At 45.6% G+C, this 20165-nt stretch overlaps 1 protein-coding gene across 1 annotated transcript in view; it reads left to right on the forward strand.

Moving 5' to 3' along the window:
* Window positions 1-20165, forward strand: part of IQCH (IQ motif containing H) — a gene marked incomplete at both ends in the record, with an annotated part of 175289 nt that overhangs the window by 137046 nt on the left and 18078 nt on the right. The window contains one exon of the mRNA XM_081126407.1: window positions 13697-13864. Coding sequence (XP_080982533.1) covers window positions 13697-13864 — 168 coding nt within the window. The remainder of the gene's footprint in view (window positions 1-13696; window positions 13865-20165) is intronic.

Here is a 20165-nt window from a genome sequence, read left to right on the forward strand (position 1 = left end):
CATTCTCCCTCTTCTCAGAGCTGAGGCATAGTATCAATCTCCAGAGTAATTATTATTGATAACATTAACAATTTACTGAATTTTTGTCAAGTGCTAGGCACTCTGTTACGTAGTTTATATGTAATATTCCTAATCCTCACACCCTGAGAAGTGGGTATTATTATCCCTAATTTACAAATAAAGACTGAGGCTAGAATGACATGTTCAAGGCCACACCGTTACTAAGTGGCAAACCCAGGCTTCAAACTGATATCCTTATAATAACCTGGTTATTATTAACATGAAAAAAGTAAAGGGGAGACTAAATATTATAGACATGCCATTTATACAGCTTTGCCAGGAAGCTGCAGTTTAACACTCTCCGGGTCTGTTCCCCGCAGATGGCTGGGGGCAGGGGCTGGACAATAGACACATGCCCAGAAAGGTCTGGGTGACATGGCTTACCTGCCAGTCACACCTGGAGCAAGTCAGTGGCCAGAACAGGCGTGGACACTGCAAGGGCGAAAATCCGAGATGCTTAACAAAGGAGCCCTCTCTCTCTCGCTCTCTTGGGACTCACGGCCATGTGGGACCCACACAGTGGACTAATGGACTGGCCATGTGGGACCCACACAGTGGACTAATGGACTGCAGTTAGCGTGACGCCACATCGCACTCAGCTCCCCCATGGAATGGAAACTCTGGACACCAGCCCTGCTTTTGGCTCTGCTGGAGCCCCAGCTACATATTTCCCAGGACTGGTTTAAAGCCAATGGGACTTTGAAAACGAGAAATATAATTTCACGCAAATAAAAATCATTCATTCTCCAGTGTGGGTCTTAGAAAATTCCTTTTCTAAGGAATTCCACTCACCCAATCCTCCAGCAACAAAATCATGACAGAGTTCAAACCAACTGGCTGCCGAGCCCGCTCCTCTCGCAGCAGATGCTCCCTGTGGTACCGTGTTGAATTGATGGTGACATCCTTCGTAAGTCACTCCCTCCTCCTCAACTACCATCGCCAAAGAAAATGTATGTTTCTCTTGTATACCCTCAATATGCTTGTTGGATTGAGTTGAGCAGCTTAAAGCCAGAAAACACATCTCCTATTTTTTTTAATATATTCCATCCTTGTGCTCAGCACATAAGGTAATCATTAAATGTTAATGACTAAGCGCAATGGAATAAAATCAGTGTTGTGGTTGCCATTTTTAAGCCTTAAGAGTTTAAATGAGCAAACCCACGCACAGCACCACAGCTGGGAGTGCCATATTGCCATTAAGCCAGAAGGTGGATTCACGGGATGGGACTGTGGAAAACAGACACCACGAGAATGGTTAAGTCAGTTTTCCAAACCACTTTCTACAAGTAGATACTGCTTTTATCCCCCATAATAATTTCACAATAATTAGCCGGCTAGGTGAAATATCCCAGGCAAAAAAATACACAAAAAACACACACACACAAAACTGAGAGTCAGAGGAATTCAGAATAACCACCAAGTATTGGGCCAAGGCTGGAGGTGATGTGGACAAGAGGTAGAGTCGTTCCCATCTAGCTGGTTAAAATGTAAGAGAACGTCCGTCTGGATTTCTAGTCCAGCCCTTACCTTTCGGAATAGATGCCTTTGTTCTCACCCAGCCTCCCATTCCAACGCGCATGGAAATCAAAACGCGTATGTGGTGAGGAACAGTGTCGTATGCTCTCCTCTCTGTTTCCTTTAGCTTTCTTCGCTCATAGCATAAAAATTTCTACTTTTTGCCAAAACCTTACTCTGTAGCTTTTTAACTTAATTAAATATATAGGCAATTACTGACACCATCTGTCTTCATAGAAAAAGCACAAGAAGTGACAACGAAAGACTGGAATTCTGAAGGGATTATTTAGCAAACAATCTCCTGGCTCCACTGTAGTGATGTTTATTTTTTAGGAGCCCTTATGTTACTTTAAATCTTTTATGCTCTTCAGAAATAATGAATTTGAGCTATACTTAACATGTAGTGGCTTTGGTATGATTTTTTAAAAAGAAAATATTGAGTAATCCATTGCTTTTTCAGTGAAACAAAAACGTCAACACGCCGTTGAACATCTGTTACTAGTATAGTCTAACACAGCACTTAAAATCCTTTAAAATCCCTGAAAACCTTTATAAAGTTACATGAATCTTTTGCATAAATAGAACTGTTTTAACAATATGTATATTCCTCTAAACAAACATTTTGCTTTCTTAAACATAAGACCCATTGTGTTGCCTATTGTTCCAAGCCCCATCAGTAAGTGAAGCGGCCTCCCTTCCTGAGGCGGGCGGTCCTCCCCTGGCGTGCTGCATTGCTAGCCCACTCTAGAGTACCTGCTTATTTATGCCTGATTTTAATTTTTTTCTTCAATTTTCTTTTTGAGACATTCCCACAAATGTCTCAATATGTGAATGATATCAGACTTACCCATTGAAACTTGATCAAGCAGAGTCAGGAACCAATACAAAATAAAACCCAAATAAAACAATAAAATTCACCTCCCAGAGGGAGAACAGAGGCAGGAAATACAAAGGAATTAGAGAGAAAAGAGTCCCATATGGCTCCAAGAAGAACATGGAGTCCCCTAGTGTTGGCAGCTACCACCAAGGAGGACAAGTGGGCTCTCCTGAAGCTCTTCCCTGAACTGGAGAAACCGGTTTTGAATTTTTGAATCCCATGTGTCAGCAACTAGGTGACCTACCCTCCGAAAATAGAAATGTGCAGGGCAAGAGGACATCCCTACGGAGGCACAATATAAAGAAAACACTTTTCAAAGAAATAACTATAAATTTCTATTCATATTAAAGACTTACTAGGTATACCAAAGAATATATTCTCTTGAATTTGAGGGGGGGAAACATCAATGCATGTATTTCGGAATTTTTTAGTCATTTGATAAAGGAAATAATGAAGTAATTTCACGATTATTTTCTACAAATTGCCTTGAAGACTCTCTCAAATGTTTATCAAATACAAGCAGAGCTAGAACTCAGAATTTACACTTATCTGCACGCCTGGCGGGCCTCCCAGTTTATTCTCTTGAGGATGAGGAGAGAGGAGAGGAGGAAGGGAGAGAGGAGACACCTCCCTTAATCTGTTTCTTTCATTTGCTAGAAAGTGAACCCAGGACAAATGGTATCAGAGGGAATTGGTAGCTGGAAGCAGCCTCTGGGGCGAAGCTCATTTATTATAAGCTCTCAAGTGATGGGGAAAGCGAGGCAGAAAGGTGTTAAGGGACTTGCCTGAAGTCCCCCAGTAAACCACGGCCTTCCTCTGGCTTCAGAACCACCTAGGAACTGGTGGAGCTTCGGCGTGTGCCTGCCGGCCTCGGGGCGCTGGCTCACTCTCCGCCACGCAGCCCTTTCCCCCCGGGGGACAGTCTCCGGGGCGGCGGGGAGAGCCTGGGCTTGGAGGCGGGCACACCCGGGCTTCCTCGCCCCGGCTCCTGGAGCCTCCACTTCCACTTCTGTGAAACGGGGATGTTCGTGTCCGCCTCGCAGGGCTGTGAGGTGAGATGAGAAAATACCTCCCAGCGAGCCTGGCACGCAGTAGGCCCTTAGGAGACAGTAATTTCCCGGCGCTCACTTTCCTTCCACGAGGTCCCTCCCAGAGTCTGTCCTCCCTGCGGTCACATCAGCAGCTCTCTGCTCATCGCTGCCATCCCTAAAGGAAGCCAGCTGCCTCGGTTGGGCGCAGACATTTCAAACACCGAAGTCTATAGGCAACAAGGGCAAAGTCACGGGACCCAGGTCATCTCTCAGATAACCAGCTCCCGAAGGTTCCCTCATGGTAAACAGCCCTCCACTGTCAGCAAAGGAGCTGAGGCTTAGAGGATCACTGGGTTAACCCGATGGGGACAGGGAAGTGTCCCTGCAGGGAGCACAGGGCTTCGGGAACGGGGCTCCCCAAGCCACAGAAGCCGGGCCAAAGCACTGGGAGGACCCTGGAATGAGCGACGGGAGGAAAGGATAAAAGTCGCCGTGCCTAAGACAAAGCTTTCTGTGCCGGGTGCCCACCGACCTGCCCCGCTGCGCTTCTGGGTTTGGCCGGGCCTGGCCCCGCTCAGTCCAGGAGCTGATATGAAATGAAAGCCTGTGGTGGGAAGTAGGAAGTTTACTGTCCTTTAGAAAAGTGACACTGTGTCCTCAGAGCTAATTGAGTCTTTTTGATCGATGCTAATATATCAGCCCTTCCAGCCCATCAATGCTGGCATATTGGGCCTCAGGTATTAACCCTTGCTGGGTACTGGTCTGCTTTAGTGTAGGTAGCAGATATTTTTTTACACACATATGGGGAATGCCTGGAATAAATGTGGAGGGCCGTTTGGAAAGTAGTTTATCACAGACTTCCTCATTCAGTCATTATTTATACACTCGAGTAGATGCAAACAAGTGGCCACACAAATTGTGTAGGTGTCCTTCCAAGAATGGGTCTCCTGGAAAATGATTGTGTGTGTGTGTGTGTGTGTGTATGTGTGTGTGTGTGTGTGTGTAACATCTTTATTGAGATATCACATGGCATAAAATTCACCCTTTTAAAGAATGAACTGCAGTGGTTTTTAGTATATTCACAGAGTTATACAACTATCACCAGTATCTAATTTTAGACCATTTCCCTTACAAACAAAAATTCCCTGAACCTGTTGGAAATCATTGCCCGTACTCTCTTCCCCCCAGCCAGCGGAAACCACTTTCCATATCTATAAATTTCCCTACGCTGGACATTTCATACAAATGGGATCATCCAATATGTGGCCTGACTAGTTTCTTTCACTTCAGATAATGTTTTCAAGGTTCATCACATTGTAGCATATATCAATGCTCCGTTCTTTTTAATGGTTGAAAAATATTCCATTGTGTGGATGTAGCACATTTTGTTTATCTGTTGATCAGTTGATGGACATTTGGGTTGCTCCCACTTTTTGACTATTATGCTATGAACATTCATGTACCAGTTTTTGTGTATACGTATCTTCATTTTTCCTGGTTATCTACCTAGGAGTAGAATTGATGGGTCATGTGGTAGCTGAAAGTTTAACTTTCTGAGGAACCGCCAAACTGTTTTTTAAAGTGGTTGCACCATTTTACAATCTCGCTAGCAACGTAAGAGGGTTCCAGTATCTCCAGACCTTTGTCAACACTTGTCACTGTCTTTTTATTTCAGCTGTCCTCGTGGGTTTGAATGCTATCTCTCCTGTCTGTGTTTTAAAGGGAAGATTTTTTTTTTTTTTTGGTCCTTGTGTTATTTATTTGAATCATCCAGCAAAGATCTATTGTGCACATTTATGTGAGGCAGGAGTGCTGTGCTAGGTGTTGTGGGGGATGCAGAAATTAATAAGAAGGCCCTGTTTGGGTCTCATTCTCCTCTCTAGGAATTTCCAAATGTCAACAAACTTGTCTTGAACTTGAAATCATCAGCTCTGAGTCCTGGTCTGAACTCCACTCCTGACCAGGTCTCTTTCCATCTTGAGCCTCCTGCCTGGAGTTTGAAGGGGGCTACAGCAGACCAACTCCAAGGCCATAGCTCTGACATTCGTGCTTCTTGAGTACATACTCTGCACCCGAGGTAATTCTTTGTAAAAAATATTCACATACATGACTGACTAGAGCTGATGAGGAAACTGGGAAGGAAAGGCGAGCTCTGTGCCAGCTCGTTGCGCTGTGGGGACCAGTGCTGCGTGGCCACCCTCACCTCGCTTTGCGGGGCAGGCTTCCACGCCTGCAGAGGCTAGGCACAGGACTCCTCCCCGTGGGAGCTCCAGAGCTGCTTTGAAAATTCACAGAAATGCCTTCTAGAGATCATTTGCAGTAACTTTGAAGGACTACTTCTCAACCAAGCAAACCATTCACCAGCCCTGATGTTTATAGTGTGAAAAATTAAAGGATAACTGTCTACAGCATGGGATGATTATATTGACCTGCTGTGGAAGAAGCACGTACAATTACTTAGTCCCCAAAACTGTAATAAGTTATAACGACTTGGTTTGCATGTTTATTATAATTTAGTGCTTAGTGTCAAAACAGGAAAACGGTCTTCCCAAAATTCATAATAAAAAAGTAAGGAAATACTTAAACAGAAAAAAAGAAATGAATAATTCTATACATTATGAATACAAATAACATCAGGCAGGCCATCAGTCCTAAAAGTAATACAGGGCGGACGACCAATCTACAGAGGATATAGGAGCCACCTGGGAGAGGAAGCAGAGAAGGCAAGGTCTCCGAAAAGATTTGTGGGTTTTTTTTACAAAAGTGAAAAACATAAATGCAGCTGTTGGTGCTGCAGGTTTAATTTCAATATTTTCCATTCTGGACCCCCAAATTAATGTTGAATATAGTTCCTGCAAACCCTGAAAAAGTTTCCAAAGTCACAGAGAAGCTTCTGGCGCCACAAAGAAATCGGGCTATTCATGCTGGTAATTCAGCATCACGGAAAGGGCTGGACCAGGAGTCAGCAAACGTGGGCTTTGATCCCAGCTCTTGCCCCGACTGAGGGGCCTGAGCGGGTCCCTTCACCTCCCAGAGTCTTCATCCACAAATGAGGACATGGGAGCAACGGGGTTCATTTTAGGTCTGCAGGGCAGAGCTGTTTGCGACCTCTCTGAGCCCTGGGTGTTTTTAGTTTTAGAGATTCCATCACCCTACATCATATCAAATGTATTAAATGCACTCTCACGGAATAATCATAGCTGTGTAAGAGCTGTGTTGCATTTAACGGACGTGTCAATTTGGCTGATCTTTTATTAATGTTTATTTTGCAGTTTTCTTATTTGGGAGCCAGTAACTATTTTTCAGAATCCAAACATTTTGAAGGCCTTTGAAAATCGTGGTCGCCTTGGCCTGGTGGACCCTGACCCTGAGTGTTCAGTGACAGGGCCCAGATGTTCTGCTCCCTCTGGCCCCGGACTCCAAAGGCTTACATAAGGCTGGGTCAGGGTGGATGGTGCGGAGAATGGTTGCTCTCTAGTTGCTCAGAAACAGCCTCGTGGAGTGGCGACTTAAATCGTGCCCAGAAGGATAAATAGGATTAATAGAGACAGAGGGGAATGATGAATCCTAAGAGTCTCCAAGGTTGATCAGGGCGCAGGATGACTCCCATACAGCAGCAGGAGCAGCTCCTTGCCTCGCCGAGACACCGGGCCATCCCAGAAGCTGCCACTAGGTGGCAACATGCCAAGAGGCTGCGATCCCCTTTGCCTATTGACTTTTTTACGTAATTCAAACAATTCTTAGCAAATATCATAATCACATTAACATCTTATTAAATGAAAAGTATTTCAGTGCACCGAACCACCTTCTTTAAAATGAAGTATCGGGTGTGTGATTTACCACAGTAGAGGGTTTGACGCTGCCTAGTGATTCAAAGATCAAAATGAGAAGAGACGTCACTGAGAAAGCACGTCCTCAGTCTGAAAGCCAGGATTCTGGAGACTGTTTTTAAACAGCCTCTGAGAAGAGGTAAATGAGCTCCCAGTCTTTGCAAAGCAGGCAAGAAGACCGGAGTCAAGAGCCAAGCGAGGGAGTTGTTACTCCTGCCCCAAACCCGGTTCCTGACAGTCACACAGGAAAGAAGTCAGGGTCCAAAGAGATCTGTGTCTGCCAGACCCCGCAATACTAGTTTCACACAGTATCTTGTGTAGTCACTGACCCTCACAAGTCCTCAGAAATAAAGACCGTCATAGATAGCTCTGTGTTATCATACAAGGAAACTGAGGCCCAGAGAGAAGGAAGTTGAGAGTCCAGGAGTCTGGTCCAGTGTTCCCATTCCAGCGAGGCCACTTGCCTCCGCCCCTTCTTTCACCCTCTGCTATTACCATGTGGGTCCCCAGCCACCATCATTTCTCGCCCAGATTACTGCGATAGCCTCCTAACTGGCTGCCCCCCCATTTCCATCCTTGACCCCTCATGGTCTCTCCTCCTCACCACAACCCCCTTTAAAAATATAAGTTAGATCATGTCAGTGCTCTGCTCAACGCTTCCCAATGGATTCCCGGCCTCCACAGTTGTAAGCAGGAAATAAGCCCTTGGCTCTGTTTGCAGCCAAACCAGTAAGGACAGGTGGAGCCTTGGCCTACCCATTGCTGTACTGCCCAGTGAGCAGAGGAGCTGGGCAGGTGGCCTGGCCTCTACAGCTTAGGCACAGCTACGGGGACCCATGGGTCTGACTGAGGGCATGGTCTCCCTCTAGAAAGAGACAAGCGGTCTAGTGGTGGGTTTCCTGTCAGATTGGGACTGCTGAGGAGGGTGGGCTCTGTGGCATGCTCTGCACTCGGCCTCAGCGCTGCATCTCTCAGTTGCCTTTGTTTGAGTATCAGTATCTTCAAACATTCTCCGCGAGTGAGAAGTGTTCACAATTCCCAGTTAGCCTCATAGATTCATCTGGAGGCACCAAGGAAAGGTCCACCAGGACTCTTGTCCCCAGTGATTAGTCGAGAAAAGCGTGGTCCAAAGAGGCGACTTGCTGAGAATCACAGCTATTTGTCTCAGACCCTGGTACCAAGATCCAGGGCCTTTAGCAAGTCACTTATCCTTCTGAGACTCAGTAAGGAGGAGGGGGAGGGATGAAATGGGGGGGAGAGGGAGAGAAGAAAAGAAAACCTAGAGAGGGGTCTGCAAAACATCTACAGATTCTCAAAGCTCTGAAATTCTACGACTCTTCATTGAATGTCACTTGATCTATAAATTAATTTCTCAGTCCCACACCTGCCCTGACACCCATAAGAGAGGGTTGACAAGACCAAACTCTTTGCTACAGAACTTTATTTGCACTTGGAGACATTCACAGAATATAGGGCCTGAGCACATCTGGCCACATCTGCACGCTCTGCCACCCATCCATCCTGCCTGTCACAGGCAAGAGGCAGAAGCAGCAGGGGTGAGCAGGGAGCCTCCATCTGCCTGGAACACCTGAGGCAAAAGGGCTCGCTACTGGGCCCCTCTGCCACCCCTCCTCACGCAGAAGCGTGCTGCGCGTTAGCCTTGCATCCCAAAGCTTGTGGTCCAAACAGGGTCCAGATCCTAGGAACAGAACAATTCCGGGCAAGCTTGCCTCCGCCTGACCCTGCCTTCCAGTTCTCAATGCTGATGTAAAAGCGATGAGGTTGCCGTAGTTTCTAGTCTTTGCCGTCCGCCCAGGTCCCCTGAGGCAGCTGCAGCGAACACTGCACCCAGCCAGAGCCTCTGCAGCACTTCTCCCCACCCCTTCCCGACTGGCCCTGCCCCTGCTGAAGCTGCAATGGACTTTTTGCAACCAATCCAATAGAAATAGAATGTAAGCCACATGTGTCACTTTTATTTTCTGTAGCCTCGCTTAAAAACAGGTGAACATATGTTAACGTGTATTATTTAATCTAACATAGCCAAAATATTACCATTGGACATGTAACCAGTATAAAATATTATTTTTGAGATATTTCACATTCTTTTTATCTCCTTTGTCTTCAGAATCTAGTGTGTATTTTATGTTTATACTACATCTTAATTTGAACCTGCCACATTTCAAGTGCTCAATGGCCGCAAAAGGCTCGTGGCTTCCGTGTTAGATAGTGCCAATCTAGAATATTCATGGAAGTCCACATAATTGCACTTGTCATAACTCTGCTAATATTAACGATAGGCTGCTAACATTCTGTTATGTGCTCATCCAGTTGTGTCTACGCATATTATTTTTGCGAAGTTGGAGTCATATTGCCCATGTGACTTCATGTCCTTCTCTTGCTGTTCTGTGGTATCTTCCTACATCATCAAAAGTCATTCACAGTCATTATCCTCAGTGATAATCCCGTAGACTAGCCTATCACTTGAATGTGTCACAAGCTTCTTAACCAATGCCCAGGTGTTGGACAGCTACAGTTTTTCAATATGACAAGTAATGCTGAGATGAGTAGTTTTATGTTGCTTGTGCTTCTTAAGGCCTTGATGTAAATCTCTCTGGTGTTCTAACCATTTTTAACAAAATGATTTCTGAATATCATCAATCAGTCAAACAATATCAACAAGTGATTTATGACGGGGAGCTGAAACGCCTCGGTTTCTCATCCCACACCTTCCATACCTGGCTCTGCGACCTAGGGCAAATCGCTTCCCTTCTCCTACCAGAGCTGCTCCATTTATAAAGCAAACTGATTGTATTAGATGATTTTTAAGGGTCTTTCTAGCTCTAACCTTCAGTGATGTTTTCTCCTCACTCTCATATCCAATCAATTAACCTGTCAAGCTAGTCATTCCAAGTCCTGCAAGTCATATCAAAGCCACCTCCTAAGCATTTAAAATCCACCCACCTCTCGCATCCTCACGCGCAGCGCCTTGTACAGGCCGCCAACATCGCTCATCTGAACTGTGAGGGGCGGATCCAGTGCAGAGGGAGGTTAGGCTCTGCCGTTAACTCCAAGTCCAAAATCAGGAATAGGACCAGTGAGATACGTGTGAAAGCCTGGGCCGGCACGGAGGAGATGCTCCTTGAATATTTGCTGCATCTGAGTCTGGAACCAGCTTTGGGAGACCCACCCTGTCCTGAAAGGTTGCCGAGGAGTTCACAGTGAAGTGCCAGCCTAGCCCTGCCCCAGACATGGGTGCTGTGGGTGCTGTGGGAAGACAAAGACTCGGCAGCTTCCCCAAAGGGGCTGACAGTCTAGAGGGGGAGATAGGAACCCCTGTACACAAAACAAGCATGCCTCAGGCGGTGTCTGCAAAGGAAAATCCAGATGGAGAACAGAACAATTATCCGAGCAATTCAGGCAAGCCTGCTGTTGAGGAAAAGACTTAAAGAAGCGTGTTCTATTTCTTTTGTGAACCAATGGGTTAGGGCCGAAGGGGGAAGCAAAAGCGCTTGGCTCAAGAAGACCAGTGCTCTAGAATCTTAGGCAAACCCTGAAGCAACCCCACCTATTTTTTAATCCTTACTCTAAGATGTGTGTTTTTTGTTTGTTTGTTTGCTTTTTAAAAAAATTGATTTTTAGAGAGAGAGGAAGGCGGAGAGAGGGAGCAACATGGATGTGAAAGAGAAGCATAGATCAGTTGCTTCTCATATGCGCCCCAGCCAGGGACAGAACCCAAAAGCCTAGGTATGTGCCCTGACCGGATATTGAACCCACGACCTTTTGGTGTATGGAACGACACTCCTACCAACTGAGCCACCCAGCCAGTGCCTGAAGCTGCTTTCTAATCTCAGTATTATCAGTGCTCCAGTGGAGATAGAGTAATACCAATCCTCCCCAAACCTAGCCACCTCCTAGAATGAGTTGCCGTGAGGTTGAACACCATGCTTATGAGTGGGGAAAACAGCTATTAAATGGGGCAATCCAACAGCTACACAGGCAACTGAAAGTGTGTCTCCTAACATGCTACTCCTCTTACAGGAAATGTTCAATCATCGTAAATAATACTTGTATCGAACTTTATCGTGTGATAGGCAATTTTATGTGCATTTATTTTATTTTGTTGCAAAATCTCATAGGTTATTATCGTTTGCTCCTTTTACACTTAAGGCTACTGAGATGGAGGGAGCTTAAATTAGTCGTTCAAGTTTACACTGTCTGTGACGGCCAGATGCAGGCCCTCCCACTCCCTGGTTCTCTCTTTCCCCTACATGGTGTTACTTTCTCATTAAAATCCTCACCACCAAAACATTAATATTATTAACATAAATATTAGTCACGTTTGTTATATTTACTTTCCTTTGATCAAGGACAACAAAACACCAAGATCAAGGCTCTGAAAAGAACGCCTGACCCGCAAGAACAGCAGGTTCACGCTCTCATATCAGGAAAAAGTAGCTGTCCCCATCTGATTTGCATGCTATGCCATCCAGCAGGAAATTTCTAAGTTGACAAATAGGATGTTTACAACTGCAACAGATACTTGGCAGTTAGTTTTTAACAATTGTTGCAAATGTGATTTATTTGCTATTATAAAAGGGCATTACTGTGCGAATATGACTCCTGAAATTAGCTTCAGTTTAGCAAGGGGCCCTGACAGCTTGACCTCCTAATATCCTTATAATGATGCCATTTACATTCAATGCTTACTCAAGTCACTCACTGCTAGATTTGTTTGAGAGGAGTCCACTCTAGGGCAGATGTATTATGTATTTTAACATACCGAGTTGGTGTGTGGGGCACATGGAGGCCTTCTAAGAAGAAAAAATGTTTAATCAAGTCTTCATGAAAATGTGTTAGTTTCCAACTTCCTACAGTGAAAATGCATTACTGCTAATTACAGCATACTCCAGAAATACAATACTTCATGTTTTCTCCACAAGACATTTCCGTGGCGTGGGTTATATTAAACAAGAACATGTTTTGATCCTCTGCAACTTGAGCTTTTAATTTGACTGGGAAACTGGTACAGGGTAAGGATTGGGTGGGTCGAGATCAGTGCCGTCTCCTCCAGCAGGGAATGGGAAAAGGGCAGACTTGAAGCCAGGCAGAACTGCATTCGAATCCCAGCACCACCGCTTCCTAGCTGTGAGGACTTGGGTACCTCTCTGAACCTCTGTTTCTTCATCTATGACATGGGGATTTATTTTTGTAAGTTATTATAAAGATCTGAGGTGTTTGTGAAGCACCTGGCACATTGTAGGTACCTGGTTCGTGGGAGCCAGTCATGTTTGTGTTGCTTCTCAAAGCTCACATGTCACCTTCTCCATGATGCAGCCCTGGCTTCACTAGACCAACTCAGTCAGTCTGTCCTTTCTTTCCACCCCTTTATTATATCACATATTGTATTGTGCTGTAATTAATTGAATACGAATGTCTCTGGGTTCCCCTTCTTGATCGCAGAACTTGTGCCTATTTACCTTTGACGCTCCGATGGCTAGCACAATGATATGCCTTGAGCACTGAACTGAGGAGGACTCTAGGGTGCTGTGGATTCAGCGTGGGGTGGGGGATAACAAGGGCAATCGGGGGAGGAGGTAGCACATGACCCACTTTTGCCATCTCTAGTGTAGCACGTAGTAGATGCTCAGTAAATATCTGTCGAAGGAATTAATGGACATCACTAGTAGTAGCTTATAGTTACGTACAGTTTACACATGTCTACTTTCAAAGCATTTTAATTTTTCTTGCATCATAGTATATTCTTCTAATCACCCTGTGATTCAGCTTGGGTGGGTGTTATCATTGGTTCCCAGTTGAGGACACTGCACGAAGTGACCCTCCTGCATTTTCATAGTAAGACAGGGGGAGCTGACTTACATGCCAACCTCAAGTTTCCCTAAGGATCACATTGAAATTCCCCCAGAGGCCAGCACTGCTTTTTCCAGAATCAGGGCAAACTGCCTTTTTCTCATATTTGTTCATTTCTCCCCCTCTTTTTGCTCTCCTTTCATTCCCCATCCTCTGACGCTTCTATCCAGTCTCATTTCTCAATAGAAAACATTGCGCTGACCATCTTAGACATGGAAAACCACACGCAGAAAACCCAGAGCTCCCAGGAGCCCTTCGGAACTGGGCATCTCCAGCAGAGTGTCTGGCCAGGCGTTTTCACAGTGTAACTTCCCAGAGAACCTTGACTCTCTGATTACAATCAGACTGGAGGCTCCGCCCCTCAGCTGAAGGAGTAGAAACAAAAGCAAAAACATCCACTCCAGAAGTGACACGGTCACTGGTTCCCTTGGGCCCGGTGTGGTTCGGGCTGGGCTGGGCGGGCGTGGCTTCCTCCCCCCCAGGGCTGATCTCGCCCACGCTCCTGTTTTAATCAGGTATGGGCGACAGACCTCGACCTCTCATACAGCGACCAGCTGGCCCTGACAAACCTCACCTTATACCTGACCAACGGCCATCTGGATTGCAGTATTAGCACCCTCACAGTGCCCAGCCTTCCCAAGAAAGAGAGGAAAACCAGCCGCCTCATTGCCCTGTCAGAGCCGGTAAGCAACGGAAGCTTCCCGATTCTCCCGTGTTGAGCAACACTCAGCCGCCACTTACTGAGCTCTGGCCCTGAGCCAGGCTCTTTGAGTTTAGAGAGAAGAAAGGACCTCAGGCAAGTCATTAAAGCTCTTTGAAATGGGTTTCTGGAATATGAATGCATTGGTCAACGGAAAGAGGAGAGGCCACTCCAGAAGGAAGGCCTGGGCGGGAGGGTCAGAGCTTGGGCTTTCCAGGATTATATCTGTTTTGGTGTTCCCCTCAGTTCTCTTCTCAACTCGCTTCCCTGGGCAAGTACATCTATACCTGCTCTTCAATTACCAGCAACTTCTGACAAAATCCATATTTTTCTAGCCCTAATTTTTTAAAACATTTTTTTAAGCTTCATACTCCTAGACCCAATATTCTAGAGAACTTCTCTATAAAGTCCTCAGGGTCAAACTGTCCAATACCGCATTTGTCACCTCCCTTCCCTATACTTACTTGCCCTTGGTGGGTCAGGCGAGAGGCTGATCGGACACACTTATCCCCACATCCAGCCAGCAGCCAGCTCATGCTGGTGCTAGCTGCTAAAATGCCTTAACTCCTCAACTCTGACCCCTCCTCTCCCCCTATGAACATGCTGCCTCAGTTTCAGCTTTCATCGTCTCACACTAGTGTTGTAACACCCCCTCACTAGATTCCCTGCCTCCTTTCTCTCCTTCAACCTAAACAAACACACAGCCAAGGTGACCCAGGTGAAAAGCAAATCTGAGCCTCTTGTTCCCCTGCTTGTGATTTTGAAATGATTCCTGTCATCTTCAGGAAAACCTCAGCTTCCCAGCTGGGTTAATGAGGCCTCTCCTGATCCGCCTCTTCCCATGCCCCCCTCGCCCACCTCATCACTAGCCCATCGCCAGGGTGGCTGAGGCCAGCCGTCCTGGGGCTGGCGGAGGCTTACCAACCTCGGAGCCCTCAGTAACAAAGGGTAAGTCTCCGTGGGGACAGTGGGCTAGGTCGGTCATGGAGCAGGAGGACTGAAGTCGAGAGGACCAGATGGCCCGGAGTGTAGGTGGGATGGGAGAGTGGATGGGGCTCTCCGGCCACAGCTGCTCCGACAGCTGCCAGAGGGTCTCCTCTGCCTCTGCAACAGTGGGCTTCACACCCTTTTTGCAAATGAAGCTCTACTTGAGGTCCAAATATATCAAAGAGATAAAAGAGGAATTCCAGTGGTTAATACCTCTAGGGCCCCACACTGGTGCCCAAGAGGTACCTTTTCAGAGCAGCATGTCCTGCCTCTCCGCTTTGCCTCTCTGGATCCAGCAGATGCCTCTGGATTTAAAGAGCCCTTATCTGACAGCCCCCCTCCCAGGGTCCCCACAGTCACCGTCCTTGACAGGAACTCAGTGTACATTGGGAAAGGTAGCCTGCAGAGGGTGCCAGATGTCTTAGGGGGCTTAGGTAGTAGCTTCTTTGCCTCCTCCTCAACCCACTTGTCCCGTGAGGTGCCCTTGCTCACAGGAATCCCCTGACCTCTTTGCCTATTTAGAAGAGAAGCAGAGTTGGACGGGGGAGGAGACAGGCCTGTCTCCATTAGGTCCCCGGCCCTCTGAGAATCTCTGAGGTCTGACACCGCCGGTGGTCTTCACCCTCCCCAAAGGGACCTACGTTCATACCAGAGGGAGGGACAGCAGTGAAACGCGTCCCTCTGACCTAGCGAACCTGACCCCATGACGTGTCTAAAATGGAGCTGGAAGCTGCGTTAGTATTCAACAGGAGACGCGCAAAGACAGTTCGCTGCGTTTAAGTAGGCTGCCTCAGAAGGCTATAGGCAGAGTTGTACTCAGAATTAGAAGCACTCTCTCATTTTCCCCATCTTGCCTATAGGCTTCAATCCTAGCTACAGGCAACATATGGGAATTCTCCTGTGATCAAGAGTCTTAAACACTTTTAGGAATTGCCTGCACTCACAAGGGAAGCATTACGATCTTCAATAATTCAAATGCCTCCACAACCACCGAAGAAAAGCTACACAGGTTTCCTGATGTGGGGGCAAATTGAAAGTGCCTTTGGTTTTAGGAAAATAAATGAGCGTTCTCACCTGGGTGCCACTGTGCGTGTGTGTGTGTGTGTGTGTGTGTGTGTGTGTGTGTGTGTGCACGCATGTGCTCCCATGCAAGAGTACTTACAGTGATAGGCGATTTTCTTTTTTCTTTATTGATTCTAAAGAGAGAGAGAGAGAAAGGAAGGGACATCAATTTGTTGTTCCACTTATTCATGCATTCATTGGTTGATTCTTGTATGTGCCCTGATCGAGGATCGAACCTGCAACCTTGGCATACCGGGATGATGCTCTGACCACCTGAGCTACCGGGCCAGGGCCGTGATAGGTGATTTCTAAAAGAAGCATGCACACTCGCAACCACAGAACCATTGACAAACTGAAGCTTCCTGGACACGTGTGAATAGACCGTGATGCTGTCAGGTTTACGATCAGTCAGTTGACAGCCCCTTTGAAGACTGAAGGAAAAGGAACCGCACAGATGAAACCACAATGAGGGCGCATCCAGAACGAACGCCTGGAAAATGCTTCGTTTGGGCCGGTTCCTCTAAGTAACATGCTCTGCAGGGGGAGGCAAAAACTTTTCTGGACTCTAAGAAGAGCTGTTGTCCCATGTCAGAAACAGGTGGCAAAGCATCATTTAGATCTGTGTAGGCCAGGTGCATGGGTTTCTCATCCAGTGTCCTCAATAAATAACCAACTGATTCAGAAACAAGACCGGATGAGTCCCAGAGGTGCGTATTTTAGAAATGAAAAGTAGTCGCCTAACAACTTTTAAACTTTAATTAATAATTTTGTCAGAATAGGCATAAATCCTTACCCTTTCCTACCTGTCGTTACACCTCCTCTCTCTCTGTGGCCCCTCCACACCCCAGCTGGTGAGTGGCCAGAAGGGACCATCTTTGCAGACATCTTAAAACAACCCAAGTCATTTATAAGCATTTTTAACAGCACATGATCTGTAATGAATGATTAAGTAAAACCTTTTGTGTTAAATTATGATGTTAATAATGATTCTGTCTCCTGTAATTTATTATGAATTCTCCAGTGCTCCGGGTTTGATTTTGATAGAATGCAGCAACAACAAAGTTTATGTGATGACTTCATTTTTAGAATTCTTCCTTTGAAGGCACACATTTCCCCCACTGCTGCTGCTACTGTAATTATGTACAAAACCAATCACTCATTAGAGTTAGGATACATTATCTTCTAGACAGATGAGGCTAAATAAGCAGCACATTAATAATTCAGAGAGCAGTTCATTATGCATGTGGATGCCGGCTCCGCAACTGAAATAAGAACCTCATCAGCCTCTGCCAACCCTTAAACAATAGTTCTGTGTTCCTGCAGCCGCATTCAAGTTTACGCTTGTTAAACTGCTACTTGGATTATTTTATCAAACATTCATTTATTCGTGGTCCCTTACTGCCGAGAACAGATTTTGGAAGCTCCTTTTTTAAGTTAATGATTTGAGCAATGGGTGTTATTAATTCTCAGAATATTATAAACATGATTAATTTTCAGGCAGAGATTTATTGCATAAGGATTTCAACTATGTCAACTGAAATGCATCACTGTCAAAACAAGTATCACGGCGAAAATAGAATATGCTCCACACTTCAAGTGCTGGTGCTCAGAACTAAATCGATTTAAATTGTGGCTGAAGCAAAATTATATTCTCCAGTGAAAAGGAGTATTTCCAGCTCCCTTTCTTTGGCTTGAAGCATTCTTGTTAGATTGTGATTTAGAAAGGTAGTTTAATAAAACTAGACTTCTTCCGACAATGTTTTGTCTTCTGTTTTCCCCCTTGTTTTACTAGGAAAGGTTAACCTCTGGAATCCCACACATTCCAAATGTGGCCAGTGGGAACTTTGTCAGGAGTCAAGGGTCATGAATTCTGACACCCAATCTGCCTCAGCTTCCTCATTTGTAAAATAAGGGAGGGCTAAGTGGCCCCCAAGGTCTCTTGAGGGATTTGATTTATGGGGCCTGGAAAATGGGGCTCTATACCAAGCCTGGCCCAGCAGCCTTGTGTACAGTGGGGTGCTGGGGGCAGGGAGAGATGTCCTGTAAGGGGACACAGGAAGGGCCCATCCCTCCATATCCCAGCCTCCCATTAAAAGGTATTTTTCTTGCAGAATCTTTTAGAATAATGTTGAATAATAATGTTGTGAGAGGTCACATCCTAGGTCCTCATCAGCAATTACCTTAGTTATCATTTAATACTTTCCCCAAGAATCAACTAGAAGTAAATTCAGCAGGTATTTACTCAATAACTACTATGTGTCAGACACTCTACTAAGCCCAGAGGCTCCAAGGATGAGTAGCAAAGAGCCCCAACTTTATTAGAGAACACAGACAGGTCAGCAGGTAACTATAATGTGTATAATAATATGATCATAACACCCACAATGTATCAAGCCTTGACCCCACGCAGGGTACTTTAAGTGCTTTACATGAATCTTTATACAACCTATATGTGAGGCAGGTGCTGTTATTATGTTTACTTTTGGATAAGAAGACTGAGGTTAAGAGATGTTAAGCAACTTATGGAAGGTCACTCAGCAAACAAGTGTGGGAGCCAAGATTTAAGCCCAGGCCTGTCAGACTTTAAAGCCTATGTCTGACCATTTTGCTATCCTACCTGCCTGACATTGGCTGAGCGTCAATGATCCAGCCCCCGAGTAGAGCTTAAGTTTATCCCTGAAGGAGTATTTGGTTGGGCCACAGAGAAAACTCTTCTTCCAAAAGAGGCTGCATGTACCCGTGTGATGAGGTTGTTTCCATGCATGTTGCCTTTATCCATTTGATTCTACTCTGCTCTGAGCTAGGCTGAGACTCGGTGAGCACTGAACAGGCCAGGTGGTCATGGAGGAGTCTTCTGATACTATAAAATCCACATAGGTCGTGATGTCCTTGGCAGACTGTACAGCATCTGAAGAGAGTAGATTATACAAATCAGTCTTTTAAAAATGATGATTTCTCGCCCAGCCAGGCGTGGCTCAGCAGATGAGCATTGACCTAGGATCCGGGCAATCAGGGTTTGATTCCCGGTCAGGGCACATGCCCCGGTTGCGGGCTGCAGCCGATCAATGACTCTCTCATCATTGATGTTTCTCTCTCTCTCTCTCTCTGAAGTCAATAAAGATATATTTTTAAAAAATTAAAAAAATTAAAATGATGATTTCTCTTTGTATCATGCTTTTATACTTTAAACAGACCTGAGTATATTTGACCCCCATGATAGCCTCGAGAAATAAAGAAGTCAGGGCTCATCGCATCCATTTTACAGATTAGGAAACTAAGGCCGTGCAAAGTCAAGTGACCTGCCCAAGGTCATAAAGTTAAGTAAGTGGCATAGTCCAGGTCTTCTGAGCCAAGTCCCTTTCTAATTAAAAGGTTTATTCGTCAGTTGGTCAGTTTTTATTTTAAATAATTTCCCTTATTTGTGAAATTATTTTAATTAACAAATAATAATGAACTAACATTTTTTGAGCGATTACTTTGTGCCAGGCACTGTTCCCAGGTCTTTATGTACTCACCTAAACCTCACAACAACACTGTCACCTGTGCTACTGGGCTGGATAAAAGACAACCCGAGATCACCATCAGCTTTTTCTTATAGAAAAACAGAGTTGGTTAAGTCTTTAAAAAAGTACATTTATCATGTATGTTCATCTTTATTAGCATTATAATTACACAATTACTAAGCACTTAATATATGCCAGGAATTTCACCAAGCATTAGGGGTACAAAGACATTTAACAAACTCCCTGTCCTTGAAGATTTGAAAAGTAATATAAAATAGCGCACACACAAAGAGAAGCCCAAGCCCTCATTTAAGTGCCATTTGAGCAGCAGCCCCACAACCTGCTGCTAAAGTTCTTAGGAAAAACTACTGTGGACTGGTGGGGGCAGGGAACACGTTATTAACACCAGAGAACTTTGTCCATCCTTAGATGAGGACAGTCACTAAGCGGCGAGGAGGGAGAACGAACAGAAGCAAAGAGAGCCCGTGGTTCTTTCAGGAGATGGCAACGGGCCTGCTGGGCTGAGGCAGAGAAGCTGGGAAGTGGAGAGTAAGGGAAGTGGCTGGAGCAGCCCGCTGAGCTTGGGGGAGCCTGCCCGCCAAGACAGGCACGCGGACTGTCTTGGAGGCAAGTAGGACACATGAAGAGTTCTGAGCATTGACCAACCTGGGTTCAGGGAACAACCAATCTGGTGGTGACGCTCACAATCCCAGGGGCCAGCGGGGAAAGGAC

Source organism: Miniopterus schreibersii, assembly GCF_964146895.1.
Source record: "Miniopterus schreibersii genome assembly, chromosome: 1".
Taxonomy (NCBI): Eukaryota; Metazoa; Chordata; class Mammalia; order Chiroptera; family Miniopteridae; genus Miniopterus; species Miniopterus schreibersii.